This window comes from Patella vulgata, chromosome 5 (assembly GCF_932274485.2).
Source record: "Patella vulgata chromosome 5, xgPatVulg1.2, whole genome shotgun sequence".
NCBI lineage: Eukaryota > Metazoa > Mollusca > Gastropoda > Patellidae > Patella > Patella vulgata.
In genome coordinates this window covers 53850061-53872451 of record NC_065883.2, presented here as the reverse complement: position 1 = coordinate 53872451, position 22391 = coordinate 53850061, and the positions used below count along the sequence as shown (strand labels likewise).

The window sequence follows — 22391 nt, the reverse complement described above, 5'->3', positions numbered from 1 at the left end:
AAAAAGTTGTTGATTAAGTCGTTAAAACATAAAGTTTTTGTGTCTCATTAAATGCAGCTGATAAAATGTCTTTATTTCTACCTTTCTTTACAGTTAACAGGAAGTATTGCTCAGTCATTAGCTATTTCTGTGATAAAGGTTATACAAACAATATTAGCTGGTTCTAATAATGCCAAGGTTAGATTTTAACATTCTTTAATTTTCTATAAAAAAGAATAGCTTTCAATGTTGTAGAAATTCAAAAGAAGGTAGTTATTATGAACATGAATTTTCTTGAGATGTGTATAAATTATAAATAATAATGAGTGCACAGCTGTGAACTTTAGTTGTTCTAGTTGTCTTCTGTAAATCCTACTGCACCAGCTGGACTAATGGGGGATATGCACAATATAAATGTTTTATTATTATAATAATGTTTTAATGGGCCTGTTTTATTAACATGCTGCTGATGGGTATGCTGATATTTTTTGCCATGACTACAGATAAAGTCAAACATCACTATGGTTACTGCTGACATTAGTTAATTCACTGCAAAGCATACCTTATTTGTTCTATGGATTTTTTATTATAGAAATAATTACTATCATTAAAGAAAATAGTTTAAAGATTAAGGAAGTTTTTTTTATGTTAGCTTTTTCAAATCATTATCTTCGTTTCATTATTAATTAATTGAGTTTGATGAATTACCTACAGGTACAATTACCAATATTTCTATAGAGAATTCCTTCAGTCAATTATTGTACAAAATGTTTTCTTTTATTTTTTTAATGATACAAATTTCTATATCGGGCCTTCACATCTAAAAAATCATGGGGAGCTGAAAAAAGCTCTCCTGAGATTGGAACAAATTGAAAATCACCCTATGTAATGCTTTTCATTTGAAGAATAAAACACTGTATTGTTATTATTATGTTTCTTTTAAAGTTGCTAAGTCCCTAACTCAATATCATCTAAAATTTTCGACATTGAAAGCAAGATTTATTTGTTGGTTTAAATCAACATTGATGTTGTGATCTTACTGGGAAAAGATGGGCTCCTGATATCTAATATTTAAGACAAAATAAACATTTTACAATTGGTTCACGAATCGTGTACCATAATGCGTTTCAGCGCTATTTGTAATAAGGGACTCGAAAAACGAGGCTAGGCATACTCCACAAGTCATGTCAAACGGTGACGCTATATTCTTATCTTGAGAGCATGCCCAATAAATACTAACGGCGTAGACTGGAATAACCATACGCTAGAGATTGAAATTCGATTGAGAATACTGGCGTATTTCGCCGCACCCAACTGATTAGAAATTACAGTAAAAACAGAAACGATTGAATGTAATTCAATTTATATACATTCATATTACATTATTGTATGTGTTGCGACCCATTTGTGTCTAATTTCTAGGTCCCAAATATTAGCGACTTAGCTCCTTTAAATAGAATAGAAAAGTTGACGCACTTCGATATTTCCTATAGTTAATTCCCATACCGACTTTAAGTTCATGTCATTTAATTAATAATATTCATCAATAATTACTGCCCTCGTTTATATGAGGGGGGTTGGATGGCCGAATGGTTAGCACGCGCGCTGTCTCATAAGGCCTGTCACTGAGTCAACTCGTGTGGTTTCGAATCCCTGGTTGTACGTGACAAGGAGTAGGGTAGCCTGTCCAACCTCGTGGGTTTTCTCTGTGTCCTCCGGTTTCCTCCCACTGCTAAAGACCCCTACGCGCAAGCGAATTATTGAAATAAAATTAAACCATATGTTAGTCCTGAAATGACCTAGTCTGTTTCGTCTGTTTATATGATAGAAAATGAAATACTTGTAGTTCATAATGTCTAAACATTGTTTACATTCTTATCTTTATAAAATAGTATTTTGAAATTCATCGAAAGTTAAAAATACCTCCACAGAATCGACCTCTGCGTATTATCAGGTCTTGTTTGTAATTCATGCCTGTGTCAAGCCTAAGTTTTCTCACCAAACTTAACCATTTCACTATTTTTTTAATCCCACATTTTTATGTGGACGTATATTGTTGTCACCCTGTCTGTAAGCAATTTGTTTGTGGACACTATAAAGGTCATCATTTTTATGACCGTCTCATTGGCTAATCCTTCACACCATCCAGAACACGTCAATGATAACAACTCTTCCAGATCCTAATGTAGTAAAGACAAGTAGAACGAAATTTTGAAGTATAAAAATGAAATGAAATATGATCTGTGTTTTAATCAGATTGTCATCATAACACCCTGATGATGTTTGAGTTTGAATTTCGTTACTGCTCGTCAAATTTGCCGCTCCTTGAACACAAATTGTGTGAAGTATGTAATACCAAGGTTGTGGACCCGCTAGAGGTCACAATTTTTGTCCGATTTTGATGAAAGTCAAAATATATGTTTATATCTCAAAGATCTCAGATCCTTTGGATATTTGCACATATCAGACCGTAACTTCCTGGGTCCTCTAGATGACACAATTTTGATCAGATTTTAAAAACCATTTCAATATATATCACCGTAATGAAGGTTGAGTTCGAATATTGGGAAAATCAAAACAAAATTTCCCTCATATCAAACTGTACGGCATATGCCTGTCTTCATTAACCCATTCGGAACAGAACAGTAGGACGTTAAATCCCATTTCATTTCATTTTCATTTCGTTTATTAATAGCTTATTATAGGGAACGCTTCCGGGTGAATATAGTGTTGTTGTGTTAGGCACATTTAATTGCCCAGTGAATGTTTCTTTAGTTTCAAAATTATTATTAAAATAGCATGATGGCGACCACGTACCTAGATTGGGATTTATGTGAGCGATAGAGTGCGTCTGAAATGTGAAGGCCTGCTATATCTCTGTAACTAATATTTTCTACATTGTAAGCCAAACTGTTCACATATATTTCCGTGCCAGTGGTTAAATATACTTAATAAAGCACATCAGATCAGAGTATAAAAATTAAAGAAGGCAAAAACAATAGGAAACTTATTATTACTATACACATAAAATCAATACAAATCAACATAAACTTCATTTCGGTCAAACAGGACACACAAACTGCGCACATATCAAATTAAGTGATGGTATCTGGGGGTCCTTCCTGGGCTGTTCATTCCTGGCACTGTAATGATACAGACTTCACTCAAAATAAATAAATACAAGAATGACACATCTGCTGAATGTCATTTTTTGAAAGCAATAATATAGAATTTCGGAAAATGACGAAATGGTAAAAATAAACAATAAAAATAAATTAGTAAAAATTAGAATATAAGAACTTTTATGTGCATCACAGATGGGCAAATTACAAATACAGGAAGAATGTCATTTTGGTCTCCCCCACTCGTAAAACAAACAATATTATCTGTATGACCATTGCCACAAATTAAAAAGTTAGCACTGTTTTTACCAGGCTGATATTTGTCATTGTTGGTGGAGACCATTTGGACTGGAGTAATCAAGAACAAGAGCTAGCACTTTCTACTTTTCTGCTGTTAAGCATATTAGTTTTTTACATTTTACATATTTAATAATTATAAGACATAACAATTGGATGAAATTGACATAAATTTGAAATTTTGATTTTCAGTGTCAAGTAAACTATGAAAAGTTTGTTGATGCTATGAGAAGTTTAGGTCAACCATCAATTGAATTATTAAAATCGTTATTAGATTTGGTAAGTTCATTCAATCATTACATCTGATTCGTGATATTCTGATTGGAGTAAAATATTTCATGCAATCTTTGAGCTTTTATTATATTTACAACATTACACAAGAGGATTTATAAACTTAGTTCTTGTGCCTGCATTTAACATTTTTATTATCTGGATACGGATGACACTTTATTGATGTGATAGGATAGGTATATTTTACCGAGATGAAAAGCAGCTTGATTATTGCATAAATTGATAAAGACAACTTGTTTTATTTATTTTAATTACCAAAGTTAAAAAATTTCTATGGGAAGGATGAAATACCTTCAATTGTGCAACCTTGGTATAACTTGGTCGCTTGGTTTGCACCTATAGATCTCAGCTCTTGACACTTTGCATGGTAACCTTTATAAAATTATGTAATACTCTGTTCAATTTTAAGTTAATAAATATCTGCTGCTATATATGCTCATACTGTTTAATGTCCAGGTTGTGGAAGAAGAATTTGTAGAGAAAGATAATCATTTAGTTCATAATACCAAGGCAGCTGTCATGTTACTTCAATGGTTACCAGACATTCAATCACATGATCTCCAAATATGGCTGTCATACCAACTGAAGTGTCTTTGTGGTCGTGGACATAGAAATCGCATGAATTGTTGTAATGCTGGAATGGTAGGAGCAATATTAGGTGTTTTAGGGCGACAACGTCAGATTGATCCTAAAGCTGTCAGTAAGTTTTGAATGTAGCCATTATAGTTATAGTTAAAAAATGACAAGAGATGAACTTGATTTATTATTCATAGTATAATGATTTTAATTGATTTTGTAAAAAGCTGATTTGTAAAAAAAACAATTTGATAGAAATTAGACCCTACTTCCATTAAGATTTAAATGCTATTTACATTTTACACTATAGTAAGATCTAACAACATCCTTTAGAAGTGTATGTTAACTGAACTGACTTTACTACTCAATTAGTCAAGATGGGTTGGGTGGTCCAATGATCTAACGTGCACGCTTTAAATCAGACGTTCTGGCATTGACTCAAGTGACATAATTTCGATTCCCAGATTGAATGTGAAAAGGAGTGCTTACTGTCTTGGGTTTTCTCCGGCCCTCTGTTTTCCTCTTACTGCTAATTAAAGATTCCTATATGCACAAGCGAATTATCAGACATTCTGGCATTGACTCAAGTGACATAATTTCCTATTCCCAGCTTGATGTGACAAGGAGTGCTTACCGTCTTGGGTTTTCTCTGGTCCTCTGGTTTCCTCTCACTACTAATTAAAGACTCCTATATGCACAAGCGAATTATGAAAATAAAATTGACCCATATGTTAGTCCCAAAATGACGTTAAACTCTATCCTTCTCAATCAGCAAATGAAATGAAATAAAGATCATAATAGAAGATTATTTATTTTTCAGGTAATCTTATAAAATTAACAGAGTTATTAGGTACACATTCAATACAAGCTAGTGAACTAAAACAGTTGATTGCTTTATTACGTTTAGATGAAGAAAGTGTTCAGGTATTTTGAATTTATTTGAAAGAGTGTGTCGACCTACATCAATAAGAAACCAATCCTTTGAATTTATATTACTGAAAAAAAAACGGTTTTAGTTTCTAATCTCTATATTAAAATAGGTTTTAGAAATAGATGAAATACAGTCATATTTGGATAGTAATATGGCTAAAAAAAAATCTGACTGGTAAAAAAAATTAAGACACATTATTGTATCAATATATTGTATTTACAAGTTGTTATTTTTCTGTGCAACTTTTCTTAAATTAAGGTAGAGGACATTAATTGGTTGTAATGTGAACTATCATTATGCTACTAATTAGCTAGGTGGTTAACAGTTCAACCTTCAAGTAGGGTTCAGACATTTGTAATAGTGATGATATGATTAATTGAGTGATTAACAGTTTGACCTGTAAGGAGCCTATAGAGGACATTATGCTATTAATTGAGTGATTAAGTGTTTGACCTGTAAACAAGCTGTTAATGAGGCATGAAGGCCATTATTTTCACATCGTTAGCCTTTTGTTTTCAGTAATATGCTGCCATGTGTATTTATGTGAAATGAATTTATGATTTATTATTTCTGTTAATGTAAATTACTTAAAACTTGGAAACAAATAATTGAAACACAATTTGATTAATTAGTCTCACTCCTCTTCTTTTAGTGGTATAATTTATTAATTACAATTTGATTTTTTGATTTGTTATTTTGTTATGTTCAATGTATTGTAATTAAACCAGAGCAAACTTCACTTTTGTGGGGGTGGGGGGGACAGATAATAATTAAACTGAGAATCCTCTCATGGGAATCTCAAAGCAGCCCTTGAATGTGCTGTGTTTGCATGAGGTTCATGGCCAAACAGCTTTTGAACGTTTAGATTCTGTACCCCTCAGCCTTGCTTTAGGTTGTAGTGATTGCTAGTTCTTTGTAAGACGGTGCCATAGCTCACATCTGATCACACTGTACTTATGGTGAATTCATTACACTAGACCTAACATTTTTAGTCTGCAATGTCACCTTAGTTAGAAGCAGACTTTTAATCCCAAATCATGCTCTGTAGTAGTATATATAGCTAGCAATACTTATACTTTGTCATTGATATGGTTTGATTTTGAAATTGTCAAAAAGTTATCCAATAAACTTAAGATAAATTTAGATGTTCATACTGTTAAACAATATGTTTTCCTCTACCATTTGCTTTGTCTGTGTTTATTTTGCAGTTATCCTTTGTTGTCTATTACACTTTGATATAAACATGTATCATGTTTTTGCTTTGTTCAGATGCCATATTGTACAAGGTTAATGAGAGCTATATCAACAATGGCTAGGAGAGACGGTAGAGATGGGGCTTTACAATTCTTTGATATACAATCTAGAACGGATGTAAGTACAAGGGTATTAATCACATTATTGCTTCTAAATGTCTTAATGTCTTGATTGACTCACTGACAGACCTTTGTAACTGCATTAGAACATTCAGCCACTTAGTCTAAGCAATTCGATTAGACAATGCTTTCAGACTTAACTCTGCTTCTAATTGGTGAATAGAAAGTTAAATAATTATCACTTTCTGCTCAGGTTATGTGGAGTGATAAACAATTTGATTGCTAGAGGCTTTATAAAAAGATAAATGTGCAAATAATTAATGGGGTTAACACATGGGGACACCAGGCCAGCAGGATTTGGAAAGAAAAAATAATTGATTAAAAATGAGAATGATTCTGTTTTAAATCATGCTAATCCTCAAAATTTATGCACCTCACCTATCTTTGTGATATATTTCAATGTCAACACACTTTAGCTTCTCCTGTTACATGTTTATTTCTTATTCAAGTTTACTGACCCTGCTAACTGATTTTCACACAATGCAAAAATAGAAGTAATTCATTGAAAATATTTGATTATTATTAATCCGCAGGCTGATTTTATTTTTATGTACTATGGGGGCCCATCTGGTCTTTGTCCCAGAGACTCAGAATTGCTTAATTCAGCCGTAAATTCCAAGTGATAAAGGCAGGTTTTTTTCAAAATTAGAGATTAGCTGGAATTACAGAAATCCATGATACGGAAAGGTGGATGTGTTTATTTACAGAATACAGTTCATGGTTATATTACAGTTCCATTATTTTGCAGGGTTTAGTCTTGCCAACTATAAAGAAATGGCCAGGACCCGGTTATACTATACACTGTTGGTTATGTTTAGATACAGAGTTCGACTTAAGTCCATATCATCTACATGATCCAACACTATTTAGGCGACAACTATACAAGTAAGATTATTATAATAAATGTCAAAGCTATAATGTTTGACAATTACAATTTGATATGTGCTCCTAAATTAAAGTTTTGAAAGATTATAACAAAAAACAGATATGGTATACTATTGTGCATATGCCAATAGAGTCAATATTTTCATTCACTCTATTAAAGTGAAGTTGGCAAAAAAATCCAATTTTTATATCCATGAATAAAAGTCTTGTTAAAATGTCTTCAAATCAACCAGTGTTTCAAAAGGACCAACAGTAAGACAATGGGAGATACATGTACCAACGAGGAAATAACTATCCTATCAATTAGATTGTTCCCATGGCTGCTTGTAATGTAAACATCAGACACAACAAGATATCACAGGAAATTGACAGGCACATGATTTTTATACGCACACATTGAAATGTGGTCGTATAATGTTGTCGCCCCTGTCGGTCCGGCGTCCACAATTACTTGTGGACACTCTATAGGCTAAAGTTAATATCCGATTGACTTTAAATTTATACACAGTGTTTAGGGTCATGAGACGAAGAAGCCTATTGATTTTCAGCGATTTTTGATAATTACTGTCGGAGTTATGGCCCTTGATCAATTAAAAAAATCTTGTGGACGCTCTTGAGGGCACAGTTAAAATTCGATTGACATTATATTTATACACAGTGTTTAAGGTCATGAGACAAATAAGCCTATTGATTTTCAATGATTTTCAATAATTACTGCCATAGTTATGGCCCTTGATCACTTTGAAAAATCTTGTGGATGCTGTAGAGGCTAAAGTTAATATCCGATTGACTTTAAATTTATACACAGTGTTTAAGGTCATGAAACAAAGAATCTTACTGATTTTCAGCGATTTCCGATAATTACTGCCAGAGTTATGGGTCTTGATCACTTTGAAAAATCTTGTGGACGCTCTAGAGGCTAAATTTAATATCCGATTGGATTTAAATTGATACACAGTGTTTAAGGTTATGAGACGAAGAAGCCTATTGATTTTCAGCGATTTCTGCTAATTTTTGCCAGAGTTATGGCCCTTGATCACTTTGAAAATTCTTGTGGACGCTCTAGAGGCTAAAGTTAATATCCGATTGACTTTAAATTTATACACAGTGTTTAAGGTCTTGAGACGAACAAGTATATTGATTTTCAAAGAATCTTTATGACTTGAACAGCTAAATCTATGATGTTAAAAGTTTTGTATACTAAACGTTAGCATCAATCTGGTTAAAACACAGATCCTATTTCGTTTTGTTTTTATATTTCAAAATTTTGTTTTACTTGTCTTTACTACACTTGAATCTGGAAGAGTTGTTATTTAACTCGTGTTCTGAATGGTGTCAGGGATAAGCCAATGAAACGGTCTGTTACGGCGAACTTTAGGCGTGTTTTTCACGGAACTGTGGGTATTCCACTAGCAACATCAATGCTGATTGGTTAATTAAATGTCTGACGTCAAAAGGGTCATAAGTCGGTCTTTTGACCCCTGACGTGACCTATCGCTATAACTTGTCAGATCTTCATGTAGTGTAGGCTATCGAAAGTATAAAAAAACGAAAAGAAATATAGATCTGTATTTTAATCAGATTGCGTTAGCATGGGTCAGAACTTTATAAAAACCAAACAAATTCTAATGGTTTTCTGATAATTACTTAATGAGTTGTTACTCTTAATCAGATTTTAATGTATTATAAATGTTTCATTACCGAAAAAAGTAAAAATATGTGACATCTCTTGTTGACTGCCCGGAGGATATATCTGCTGTGGGCGTATGTTTCGTTGCCTGGCAACCTATCTTTAATCGTAAATGTCTCCTTGATAATGATGTGTTTATTTTGTAGTATTTCTGGTAGTCATGGTAATGGTATAGAAGGCTTTTTCACCCCAGATGGTACCTTGGTTATTGGTGTTTATAGTAAAAAGGAATACTGTACTCTAACTCTGGAAAACCATCAACTATCTGATAATCTTTGGGTACGTTACAAGTCTGTTGACATAAAATGACCCCTCACCTTGTCCATAAAGTGATACTTTGCTTTTGACAGGAATGATGATAGCAAATCATAATGCTTTAACCAGAAGACCTGAAGAAATTTATTGAAATTACCATTACAAAATTTGGGGCCATCATTTTTGAATGGTCTTTAACTGGTCAGTTTCTCATAAAATGTGTATGTGATATTATCTAATTAACCTAAGGTTGAAGTAGACATAATCCCTTGTAGTGGCAGTGGAAGCGACAGAGTTTTGGGGTTCAAGGGAAAAGTATTTTCAGTAGACTACAAAATCTTTTGTTTTTACAGCACTGTATTGATATTACCCATACCAGTTCTAGACGTCCTTTTACAAACAGTCAAGTTACAATTTATATAGATGGACGGCAAAAACTCACTGCTCAACTTAAATTTCCTAACCTAACTGACGTAAGTAATATGAAATAATTTTGCTTTTACTGTGCTCTTCCTTGTAAGAAATGTTTTCTCTTCATATGGAAAGAGAAAATCATTGAATAAAACCAAAAATTAGTTACATTATGATATGGATTTACTGATAGCGTAGAAATTAAGGTTCACTCATCACATCGTTGTGAAGTTCAGAAAATTGGTTATGATATGTAAATACTTGTAGATTTCAAGTGATAGTTCAATTTAAACAATGTTAGTAATTTAGTAAACCTTTTCTTTTCTAGCCTTTGTGTTCAAACAGAATTGGATCACCAGGAATAAAGTCACCACTAGAAACATCAACAGAACTAACAGCCACAACACCGACAGCTACAGAACCCAAATTACCATCTACATTAAAACGCTTCTTTCAAGTCAGTCCAAAATCTACACCAGCTCAACAGAACGTCAGTAGCATTCCATCTGGGATGCAAGATGACATTTGGGGTTCTCCAATCACAATTCATGGCCAAATTGGTTCTATATGTATATTTCATGATGCCATTTCACAGAATCAAGTCCGTTCTTTGTATTCTATAGGTATGTCTAAACCGACATTATCATTTTCATCCATTGAAATGAGCCATCCCATGTTAATTCTGTTTGGAAGACTATGAAATCTTTTTATCCTTGTCCTATGCCACTGTTTGAATTTCTGATACTTTTTTGCAGAAATACAAACTTTCAGTTTCCATCTGTGGTTTACCATATTTCAGACTATGTCATGTCTACATATACTTTCCTGTTATTAAGTGAAGGAGAGCCCTATATATAATAGTCATTAAAATTATACAATAAAAGCTTTGATTTTATTATTGAATCAGAAACTGGTTCCATACAATTTGTAACTGTTGTTGTTGATGAAGCTCTTCAAAAATATCTAGAGCTCTGCCAGTTGAAGTACAATACAGACATGAAACATGACATGCTGGTTATGTGGAGAATTTTGCATCGATTGGCGGATTTCGATTTTTGATATGACTTCACAATTTCAAGATGATCAGTTCCTGGTTCATACATTGTATTGAAATTGTGAAACAAAGAGAGCCAAAATTATTATCTCTGAAGGCTTATATTAGCATTCTTTGGAATTCGACTTGTAGAATATTTGATCTAATTACACTAATTGTCCTCAGATTAAAAATGAATGTTCATGGACCCTCTCATTTCTATCCTTCATGCAAGGTTATATTGTTTACAAATATTGTACATTGTTTGATTACTTTGTTGATAGACAATTTAAAAAGCTATACAAACATCATTAGCAGGGATGGAGACAATATACAAATATTACACACCTTAAATACATAAAAACTATACACTGCATGCTTATCTTTTATTAATGGTATCAAATTAATTTACCATGTACAATTAGCACTAGTTTGTTAAGAAGATATTGATTATTTTGTGATTGTTATTAGTGCAAAGTATGATTATTTTATGATTGTTATTAGTGCAAAATAGTTTCAAATATTGAATGATTAATGGTTATATCATGCTACCTAGGTGTTATTATTTATTTTATTTAAATCAATATGTTATTATTTCAGGTCCAAATCACATGACTCTCTTTAATGATGATTCAGAATTATTTGATTTACCAGGAAAATTATTATGTCATTATAATGCTAAGGTAATGGATACATAGACTCTTTCTGTAAATAAAACAGTATCAATGGCCTTGGTGAAATACATTCCAATAAAGTCCTAACATTAGGATCTTGACTGAAAAAGTAAATCAGTTATTGTTGCCAACTGAAGTAGTGAATAATAGTAATAGCTACAGATGATTTTCAGTTCATTCATCGTCTGAATGTTGTTTCATGATTGATTTTGTGATTACGATATGTATAGTTTTTTCTGATATAAATAAATTGTTAAAGCTAAATAAATAAATTATTATAGCTTACAAATTCATTTTGTAGCTTTGAATGTATAGGAATTCATCTTAAGAATAATTTGTTTATTTTTTATTAGATGCCATGTATAATACATTATAAGAGTAACACATAATTGATAACTATATTATATCTACAGGCATGTAAAGAGAATATATGTATAGATTTATCTAATAGTCAAAATCATGCTATATTAGCTGGTCAAAAATGTGTCACATGGGATATCAAGGTAAACATATTATTATCAACTTCTTTTATTCAATCATTATATCAGCGATTAATGACAAACACTTTTAGGAATATATTGTAAATAATATTTTGATTGGGGGCACTCGATTATCAATCCAGGAGATTGATTGAGATAGTAGCATATTCAGTTTGTGCATGCTTTGCATCTGAAATTCATGTGTTCACTTGATTCACACTTTTTGGCAGATTCAGAGTGTTCAAATCCAGATTGTTCAATTGAACATTCCCTATATCTTTTTTGAAATTGATTCTATATCCCAAATAAATCTGTTATTCCAATTATTCTTTTAAAACCGATCAATAGATTATTTTGACTAGAACATAAATATCCGTCTATATTATATATTTACAGGATGTTGTAAACTGTGTCGGTGGTATACAAGTTTTATTTCCCCTATTAGAGCAAGTGGATAAAATACCAGCAGCAAGACATGATAGTCCTGATTCTAGTAATATGATTGAATCATCTGTCTCAGAAGAAAATGACGAATGGGTTATAGTTCCTAGTAGTTCTTATGCTGGTATGTTTTGTCGATTTTTAGTTCAAATTTTCTCCAGAATACATTTAGTGGTAGCTTGATCATGTGAAAAAAAATTGAGAATAAAGAAACAAAGCTGTTTGAAACCTATAAAAATGAGAATTGACTGTAGATTTATGATACCTATCAGGTTTAATACTAAAGTCACACACATCCTTATTAATTAATCCTTTAATTTAAATTCTAACTCATTATAACATACACAAATTTCAGATGCAAATCTTGAACAAAATCAGGTGTCAGCCTTTTTGACCATGTTACGTAACATGCTACAAACAAAACCCATCAATCAAGACTCTTTTGTTATAAACCAAGGTGCAGCTACAATAGGAGCTTTATTACAGAAGGTCAGTATAGTTTGAATTATTTTCCAACTACCTGTTTTTGTTTTTTTTATAAAACAGCTTGTAGAAGGACATTTAAGGTTATTCTTTATATATTCCAGTTCTTTTTGTCTTCCAATTTAGTCGTCAGAGTATTGACTTAAACTAGCAGAACTACTGGATGTCTTTCTTTGTATATTTAAATACAAATGTTTTATATATTGTAGGTGGATCCTAAGTTAATAGATGTACATGTATTAATGGCTGTACAGTTATTAAAGGATGCCTTTATGCAGGCTAACAAACAACTCCTGTATCATCTTTATCAATATATATTGTTTGATTTCCGTATTTGGAGTAAAAGTGATTTTCCTGTTCGAATAGGTATGTTTGCTGTAAATAAATTTATACATATCATGAATACCAAGCAGTAATCCAATTTTATTATTTAAAACCCAAGGAATAAAAAAAAAACTTATGTAAAATGAAGGAATGAAAAGGGAAATTTGTATTAAAATGAAGAATATCAAAAAGAGAGACTATTTATAAATATTCCTGTGTTTTCAGATTAATTTCCTTATTTTCCACAGGTCATATCCAGTATTTAGCAACTATTATTAAAGATGAAAGACAATATTTCCGAAAGAAATATGGTGTTCAGTATATATTAGATGTCATCAGAACTTATTACAGGTAAATGTAATATTTTATTCATGCATCACTTGAGTTTTGTTTAATTTAATGACAAGTTTATTTAATGATATATTTGACCATTCAAGTGATATTTTAGTTCAAGTAAGACAAATATTGATTCATTTATATTTGGCAGTGGCAGTAATGGTTATGAAGAAGATGGGAAGACAATAAGAGTATCATTATTAACATTAGTTAAATATTATATCACACATGATATAAAACAAGAAGAATGTTCACAGATTATAGCTTTCTTATTATTGGTCAAAGAAGAGGAATTGGTAAGAGTTCTTACAGTGTTTGCAACTGCCTTAAAAATTGACTGTTTTTTCAGAGCTATCAGCATAAAAAATGATAGTCCTTATAGAATTTTACCTGTATTAATCAGTTCTGACAGGAAAGTCGTTATATGTCCTCAGTTCCTTATAACCGAATTTCTTCTTGAAGCCTTAATGTTATCATTGCTTTGGGATTGAAGGGAAACTGAATGTGTCGGCCTGTCTACCAGTACTTTATTCTAATTTTTAGCTTTGTGAAGTGTTAGATGTTTTTCTGTCTCTACTCGAAAGCCGAAGAAAGTATGACCAATTTTTCCTAGTAATGTTTGAACCAGAAATGGCTGAAATGCTTTATGTACTACTTACACATGAAAGCTATTCAGTTGTCTTCTATGAAAAGGTTGTCAAAGTAAGTTGTTTGTTTTATCTTTATTAAGAACTCATCACATTATCTCGAAACCTCAAGCTAAACAATTTTGTACTGTAACATTTCTGTATCCACTTTAATTTAAAAATTAAACGAGCTTACCTTCAGGGAAGTGAAGTTTGATTGTAATTCTACGAATCATAGTAAGGGACGGAGAAATCATGTGAGAAGGCGCGGCCATCCAGTTTCATTCTTTAAAGCAGGTGATAGTATATTTCAGTACTGGTTGGGAACGAGAAAAAGGGTGGGTGCCAAATCAACCGAATTGGGAGGGCACATGATTTCTCCGTTCCTTACTATGATTCGTAGAATTACAATCAAACTTCACTTCCCTGAAGGTAAGCTCGTTTAATTTTTAAATTCTACATCATCATAGTTACGTCACTCCCAAACCATGTGAGATTTCAGAGCAAATATGATATCGCCAAAATTATGAAAGAACATAAGGCAATTCAACATTTATGATTTATTATAGAAATGCTACAAAATGACAAATAAACAATGAGATAGCCTGACTTGGCCATGTAACTATGCCTCTGAGAGAAGCACACGAAATATGAGCAACAAACTCACAACACGTGGCCCAGAAGTTCACACTCGGAATGAAACTAGATGGCCGTGCCTTCTCACATGGTTTTGGAGTGACGTAACTATGTAGAATTGTATGTGTTAGCTGTCATTTTGATGCTTATTAATTTTTTTACTGTATTTTCTTGTTCATTTGTAGGTTTTATATATGTTATTGAAATCAGACAAGGTGTATGAAAAAAGTAAAACTAGGTTACGTCTGGGAGAAATCGGCCATCTTGGTTTGATATCTAAAATGCAGAATTATGACATCAATACACCAATGTTTAAAAGATTTGTTGAGCAGGTCTCATTTACAGGTGGGTTTCTTTAAAAAAATATTAACATCAGATTAACAAAGTAATTATTTTATTTTGATATCAAATTAACACAATAATTACTTTGATCAAATTAACAAAATAAATATTTTAAACATGCCTTATGTAATAATTTGATAAATAGCTTGGCACAATTGTAAAGAAATATGATTTGTCATTCCATTTATACGTGGATGACTCCCAGTTATTCTGTTCATTTAAATCAGCATCAAATGGAGATTTTAACTACACTAAATCTAATTTTGAAAATTATATTGTTGATATTCGATGCTGCATGTCAAAATTTTTTCTAAAATTAAACGATGGAAACACCAAATATCTTATTATTGGCATGAAAACTCAATTACCTAAAGTTAATGACAACAATTCAATTTTATTAGGAACCTGCCTAATATCCCCATCCAAATCAGCATGTGATATCGGCTCAATATTTGATTCTAACATGAATTATGGAAGCCCATGTCAATAACCTTTGTAAAAGTTGATGTTATCACATTCGCAATATTGGCAAAATCAGAAAGTTCATCTCTCCAGAGGCAACTAGATCTTTAATCACTTCATAGGCATTTTACTTAGATAAACTCCAAAAGGACCAAAATTTGGGGGCACAATGAATTACTCATTACATATCACCGCTGTATTATACTCTCTACACTGGCCATCAATAGCATACAGAATAAATATACAAAATATTCTTACTTGTGTTTAAATGCCTGAATACATTGTCCCCATCCTAACTTTCTGAGCTTCCTTAATATTAGAAACCCACAAAAAATCTGTGATCCCTACTGACACATCATTATATTAATTACTTATCACAGCACCTTTATAATTTATCATCTTATGGTAACCGGTCATGTTCAAGCACCATTGTTATGGAATAAATTACCAGTTCAAATTCGTAATGTCACTGCTATTGTTATTTTTATAACTAAACTAAAGACATATATTTAAAAAGGCCTTTACCCTGTGATCCTTTTATATAGATTACACAGAGCTATTTTAATTTCTAATGACGTAATTTTATCTAAATCACAACTATTATTTATATATTTTATCAAGTATGCTCTTTATTATCTCCTTTTATTATGTAAAGGTAATATTGTCCTGATGTATAATTTATGTGGCAGTTGTACTCTATAGAAATGTAAAAAATAAATAAATAAATAATGGTAACATTATGCATTATTATAATTTCAGATACACCTCAGACATATTCTGCCATATTGGCCATTATTACCCTCATACACAACAGTGGTCTAGATGTTAAACTTGAAGCAAGTAGGCAGGTTAGCTTGTTATTCAGTTGCTCTCACCAAGTTAAAATCAAAAGCAAGAATTTAACATACGTCATATCATCACTTTTTAAATTATAATTGTCATATCAAAAATTGATAATAGATTGTCCAAAGAACAAGCCAGCCAAATTTCATATCAAATGATGAAGCCTTAGGCATTTTTTAAAGAGCACCTCCACAAGAACAAGATTACACACTGTATGCAACCAGTTCTTTGTCCAAGAATTGCCAATTTTGTATGCTCATATTCCTGGTCCTGTAGTTCATACTGCTAAGTAAATCCTTAGATACAAAACTACTGTCAACCTATTAATGCTTGAACAGATAAGGCCCTGGAATACATTCGACAAAGCAGACATAAAACTTCAATACAAGTAGGACGTCAAGCCCCTTTTCATTTCTTTTCTAGTTAAGGTTCCAATAATTACTCTTGATAAACTCTGCTGCTCTAACTCATATGTTTACTTTGTATATTTGATTATTTCCAGTTACTGTCCATTCTTGTTACTAAACCCTCTGCTGCCAAAAGTATTGTCAAACAACTAGGATGGCAGGAAACGGTAACACGTCTCTTTGGAATGGATCCAAGAGATCATGCAGAAACAGATATTGACAAAAGTTTGGTTCATTTTCCAAGTGAAGAAGTATCCAACTGGCCCGATACTTCTACTCCTGATAGAAATAATTCCAACCGACCTCAAGATTTGGATGTTGCAGAATGTGACCACTCTATGGACATTTTACCTCCCAAATCACCGATGACACCCATGTTTTTAGCCGCTCAGCAGTTTGACGATTTGAACTGTTCGGAAGATGATCGTTCAATGAGTCGCAGTTCAAGTGCTAGTACAGAAGATTTAAGTGCAATAGGTCAGAGACGTGATCGACGTAATTCTATGACACAAAGTCGAAGTAGTATGTCCATATCAGGCAGTGAAAGTAACTCGGAGTTAAGTATGGTTTCTTCCACACAGTCACAAAGAGATTCAACAGCTCAGTCTGAGAACTTTCAGCGTGCGTTAGATAATTTAGGTATACAGAAGATATATGTTAAAGATGCTGTGGAACAATCAGAGGAACTATGTCAGAATCAACTTATTGTTTTATTAACTATCATGTGGAAAGGTATTGAAGGCTCGGATGAGGCAGCTTGGAAGGTTGGTACTTTACAAATAATTCAGCACTGAGTTTCTTCATTTTTTCACTTTGCCAGACCCAAGTTTTCTGAATCAATTATCACTAAATAATTGCTTAGAATTGATGTTGTCAATAATCGATTATTTTAAATAAATCAATTTCTTCAAGATATAGTCTAATGTTCGATAAAAGAAGTCATCTCTGTGGCAGTATGTATCATGTCAGACCACTATTTTCTTCTTTGTGATATCGCTTTTATTAAACTTTTTGTATTTTGTTAGAAGTTCTTTATATAGTTCTTTGTTTACTATCAGTTTTAAATGACAATCAGCAGAACAGATGTACAAAATTGGTTATCTAGATCAGACACACTTTTATCACTATGATCAATTTTTTTTGGCATACTGCTACCACCTAAAATATGGGTGGAGCTCTTGTATAAACTAATATATAGGTACCAACATTACAGGTAGAGAAGTTATCCAGCCTATAGTTATATATTTACATGGCATCAATTTAAAACTGATTTTATTCAATGATACACCTGTATTCAATTCTTTAAATTGTCCCGTCTTCATTAGCCCAGTCAGAGCAGAACAGTAGGACGTTAAACCCCATTTCAATTTATCTCTTTTTCTTTAAATTGATATGGTCAATGGTTATAGGAAACACTTTTTTTGACAGGAAAGGGGCCAAGTTTTTGCTGCCTTAGATGTGATAAATTGTTCCCATGTATTAGTTCGACCTAAAGCAGAACTTAAGAGACGGCTGCTTGAGATGATGCTTCACTCTTGTACTTCTGATATAACTGAGTCCGGTAAGAAAAATGTGGAATTTGGTAAATTAATGTGATAATACAGTCACAATAGTTGTGTTGTAGAGCACTCTTAGCACTGGCTTAACAAATAAAATGACTTAGTGTCGGCTGATTTTTCAAGTCTGATTGTCACTTGTTAGGTTCTGACAAGGAAAGGTTTTGTTCACCTTAGTACATGTAATACTTGGAATTTGAAGAAGAGTATGGAAGATTCTTCCTGTCGCATATCTTAGTCTTAATATGACAGAAATATTGCGTTACCTTCCATTTGGGGGAACATAGCTCGATAGTCACATAATGGGAAAGTTTTGTCAGAGGAATATGTATTTTGTAATATATGATTTTCATACTGACTTTAAATCCTATAAATTTCTATTGTATTAGTTCAAGCTATTGTGACTCATACAGAGAATGCTTTACAACTAATACAGATAGTTCATCACTTTATAACTGATGATGAAGAATCTATGGATATGAAATATAGTGAGAGGGTGAGTAATGTGTAAATGATCAATATTCAGTAAGAATTTGATTTTAAAAATAAAGGATCGTAATCTTTTAGTGAATAAAATATGTTTAGAATAATCATTTATTTCACACATTAAGGAGAAAATAGTTGTTTTTCCTATTATTTATTCCAATTAAAATAATAGACCCTACAGGTAATTTGTTCTTGTTTGTTTTTCTTTATATTTTACTCCACTTTTATTGGGTACAAAAGTCCCCAGACTTAGGATCAATAACTCACATGTTTATAATCCAAATAGACATTTCCGGCTGCCCAAAATGGAACAAATAGAACAACTATACATAAATCAGTTAACAAATAAAACAGCACATAAAATAAAGATTGAAAAGAACAAAACAATACATAAAACAGCGAACTAATTAGACAAACAAATAGAATAACAAATATATAAATAAGACCAGCAATAAGTGATATCAGGTGTTCCAAAAAGAGGAGGCATTCCCTGTCTGAAACTATGGTTTTCTTGAATTCTAGTTATTATATTATTAGTAATTATTATATATATATATATATCTGTTTAGTTATTAGAGGATGCTATGTCTCTGTTAGATGTATTAGGTGTATGGGATGTTGAGTTAGCTAGTAGGTGGAAAGACATGGTACATCTAGGATTGAGTATTTTACTCTCTTTTGCTAAACATCCTACTCTAAATGTAAGTATCTATCTACCAGTTCAATTACTTCAATACCATGACTAAAGTTTGACGATGAGCATTTTCCACATAGGTTAAATTTAAATAGAGACTTCAATTTGATAGATAACGACTTGGAACAAAATAACTCTGCTTTTAACAGGTAGAATGTTCACATTTGGTGTAGATGTTAACTGACAGCATTCGATAATGAGCATTTTCTCCTTAGAGATAAACAATTTGATTGGCCAAGTCTTTGGTGCACAATAATTGAGATAGAATGTTCAAAATTACTGTAGATTTTTGTTGGGTGAATATCTTGACCAAGTTCGATGATGAGCCTTTTTTGCTAAGGCTATTCAGAACTAAGCAATTTTATTGGTTGAGATTTCAGAACATGATTACTTTGATTGTAACTTGTCGAATATTTTCATTGCATCATTACCTTGACAAAGTTCGATAATGAGCATGTTCTGCACTCAGGATATGTAAAGATACGCAATTTGATTGGTATAGAATTTGGAACACAAATACTCTGATTCTAATTCAGTGAGAGTGATGAAACTTGGTGTAGAACCTCATTACAACAATATCCTAATTAATTGTGGGTTTGTTTTTTTTCAGCTATGTTCAGTAGCAACAGTTAAACTTCATGCCTTGGTACAAACTAAACTAATCAGTAGTTCAGCTGAAGCATCATTTCTTATTGGTTCATTAAATTCTATGATATTACAAGCTGTACAAGGTATGTATTCACACATTTACTTGATTTAACATTCCACACTTCAGTTCTTCCGACCCATTAACTGTATTATCCAGGGCGTATATTGGTGTATTTTCAAACAAAACAAGAATTTTCTTACATTTTTACAGTCTACCATCTTGATTAGCCCAATTGAAGCAGAAAAGTAGGATGTTAAACCCCATTTCATTCATTCTTATATCTGAATAAGTATTGATATTTTGGTGGTCGAAATTACCACAATTGCTTGTGGATGCTCTAGAGGCTAAAGTTAATATCCGATTGACTTTAAATTTATTCGCAGTGTTTAAGGTCATGAGACGAAGAAGCCTATTGATTTTCAGCGATTTCCGATAATTACTGCCAGAGGTATGGCCCTTGATCACTTCAAAAAATCTTGTGGACGCTCTAGAGGCTAAAGTTAATATCCGATTGACTTTAGATTTATACACAATGTTTAAGGCCATGAGACGAAGAAGCCTATTGATTTTCAGCGATTTCCAATAATTACTGTCAGAGTTATGGCCCTTGATCACTTCAAAAAATCTTGTGGACGCTCTAGAGGCTAAAGTTAAAATCCGATTGACTTTAAATTTATACACAGGGTTTAAGGTCATGAGACGAAGAAGCCTATTGATTTTCAGCGATTTCCGATAATTACTGCCAGAGTTATGGCCCTTGATCACTTCAAAAAATCTTGTGGACGCTCTAGAGGCTAAAGTTAATATCCGATTGACTTTAAATTTATACACAATGTTTAAGGTCATGAGACGAAGAAGCCTATTGATTTTCAGCAATTTCCAATAATTACTGTCAGAGTTATGGCCCTTGATCACTTCAAAAAATCTTGTGGACGCTCTAGAGGCTAAAGTTAATATCCGATTGACTTTAAATTTATACACAGTGTTTAAGGTCATGAGACGAAGAAGCTTATTGATTTTCAGTGATTTCTGATAATTACTGCCAGAGTTAAGGCCCTTGATCACTTCAAAAAATCTTGTGGTCGATCTAGAGGCTAAAGTTAATATCCGATTTACTTTAAATTTATACACAGTGTTTAAGGTCATGAGACGAAGAAGCCTATTGATTTTCAGCGATTTCAGATAATTACTGCCAGAGTTATGGTCCTTGATCACTTTCAAAAATCTTGTGGACGTTCTAGAAGCCAAAGTTAATATCCGATTGACTTTAACTTTATACACAGTGTTTAATGTCATGAGACGAAGAAGCCTATTGATTTTTAGTGATTTCCGATAATTACTGCCAGAGTTATGGCCCTTGATCTTTTTGAAAAATCTTCTGACGCTCTAGAGGCTAAAGTTATCATCCGATTGACTTCAGATTGATACACAGAGTTTAAGGTCTTGAGATGAACAAGTATATTGATTTTCAATGAATTTTTATGACTTGAACAACTAAATCCATGATGTTAAAAGTTTTCTATACTAAACATTAGCATGGGGCAGAACTTTATAAAAACCAAACAAATTCTAATGGTTTTCTGATAATTACTTAATTAGTTGTTACTCTTTATCAGATTTTAATGTATTATAAATGTTTAATTACCGAAAAAAGTAAAAATATGCGACAACTCTTGTTGACTCCCCGGACGATTTAGCTGCTGTGGGCGTATGTTTCGTTGTCTGGTTCTTTTTTATTGCGTCAAGATTCTACCCCCGCAACCTCTATCATCAAGACAGGTAACTCTGTTACTCAATTACAATTCTTTCAAATTCATATTGAGTCTTTAAAATTGTTTTTGATTTCAGACAATACAGACAACTATTCGTATTTAATACCAGTATTAAAAGCACTGATAGATAAAGCCCATGAATTGATGAACCTAGATAATTACCTACCTAATCTACCTAAAACCAACCAGAGTCCAACTTTCTTTGATGATTTTAGAACATATTGTCACTCGGAAGAATGGAGAACATTTGTTTCTAGTTATGTAAGTACATAAGATGTTAGAAAATTTTGCTTTACTTCGGTGTTCGTTGGTAGTGTTTGGTACTAATAAATTTTTCT

The 22391-nt window shown here is 32.4% G+C and overlaps 1 protein-coding gene across 1 annotated transcript in view; it reads left to right on the top strand.

The window, feature by feature from the left end:
- Positions 1–15065, top strand: part of LOC126821433 (neurobeachin-like protein 1) — a 29341-nt gene extending 14276 nt beyond the window's left edge. Inside the window, exons 11-27 of the mRNA XM_056101007.1 lie at positions 94–177; positions 3591–3677; positions 4146–4389; positions 5086–5189; positions 6466–6567; positions 7318–7454; positions 9291–9423; positions 9753–9872; positions 10139–10433; positions 11444–11526; positions 11931–12020; positions 12393–12561; positions 12793–12926; positions 13130–13286; positions 13493–13595; positions 13732–13919; positions 15028–15065. Of these exons, the coding sequence (XP_055956982.1) occupies positions 94–177; positions 3591–3677; positions 4146–4389; positions 5086–5189; positions 6466–6567; positions 7318–7454; positions 9291–9423; positions 9753–9872; positions 10139–10433; positions 11444–11526; positions 11931–12020; positions 12393–12561; positions 12793–12926; positions 13130–13286; positions 13493–13595; positions 13732–13919; positions 15028–15065 (2268 nt within the window). The remainder of the gene's footprint in view (positions 1–93; positions 178–3590; positions 3678–4145; positions 4390–5085; positions 5190–6465; positions 6568–7317; positions 7455–9290; positions 9424–9752; positions 9873–10138; positions 10434–11443; positions 11527–11930; positions 12021–12392; positions 12562–12792; positions 12927–13129; positions 13287–13492; positions 13596–13731; positions 13920–15027) is intronic.
- Positions 15066–22391: the final 7326 nt, after the last annotated feature.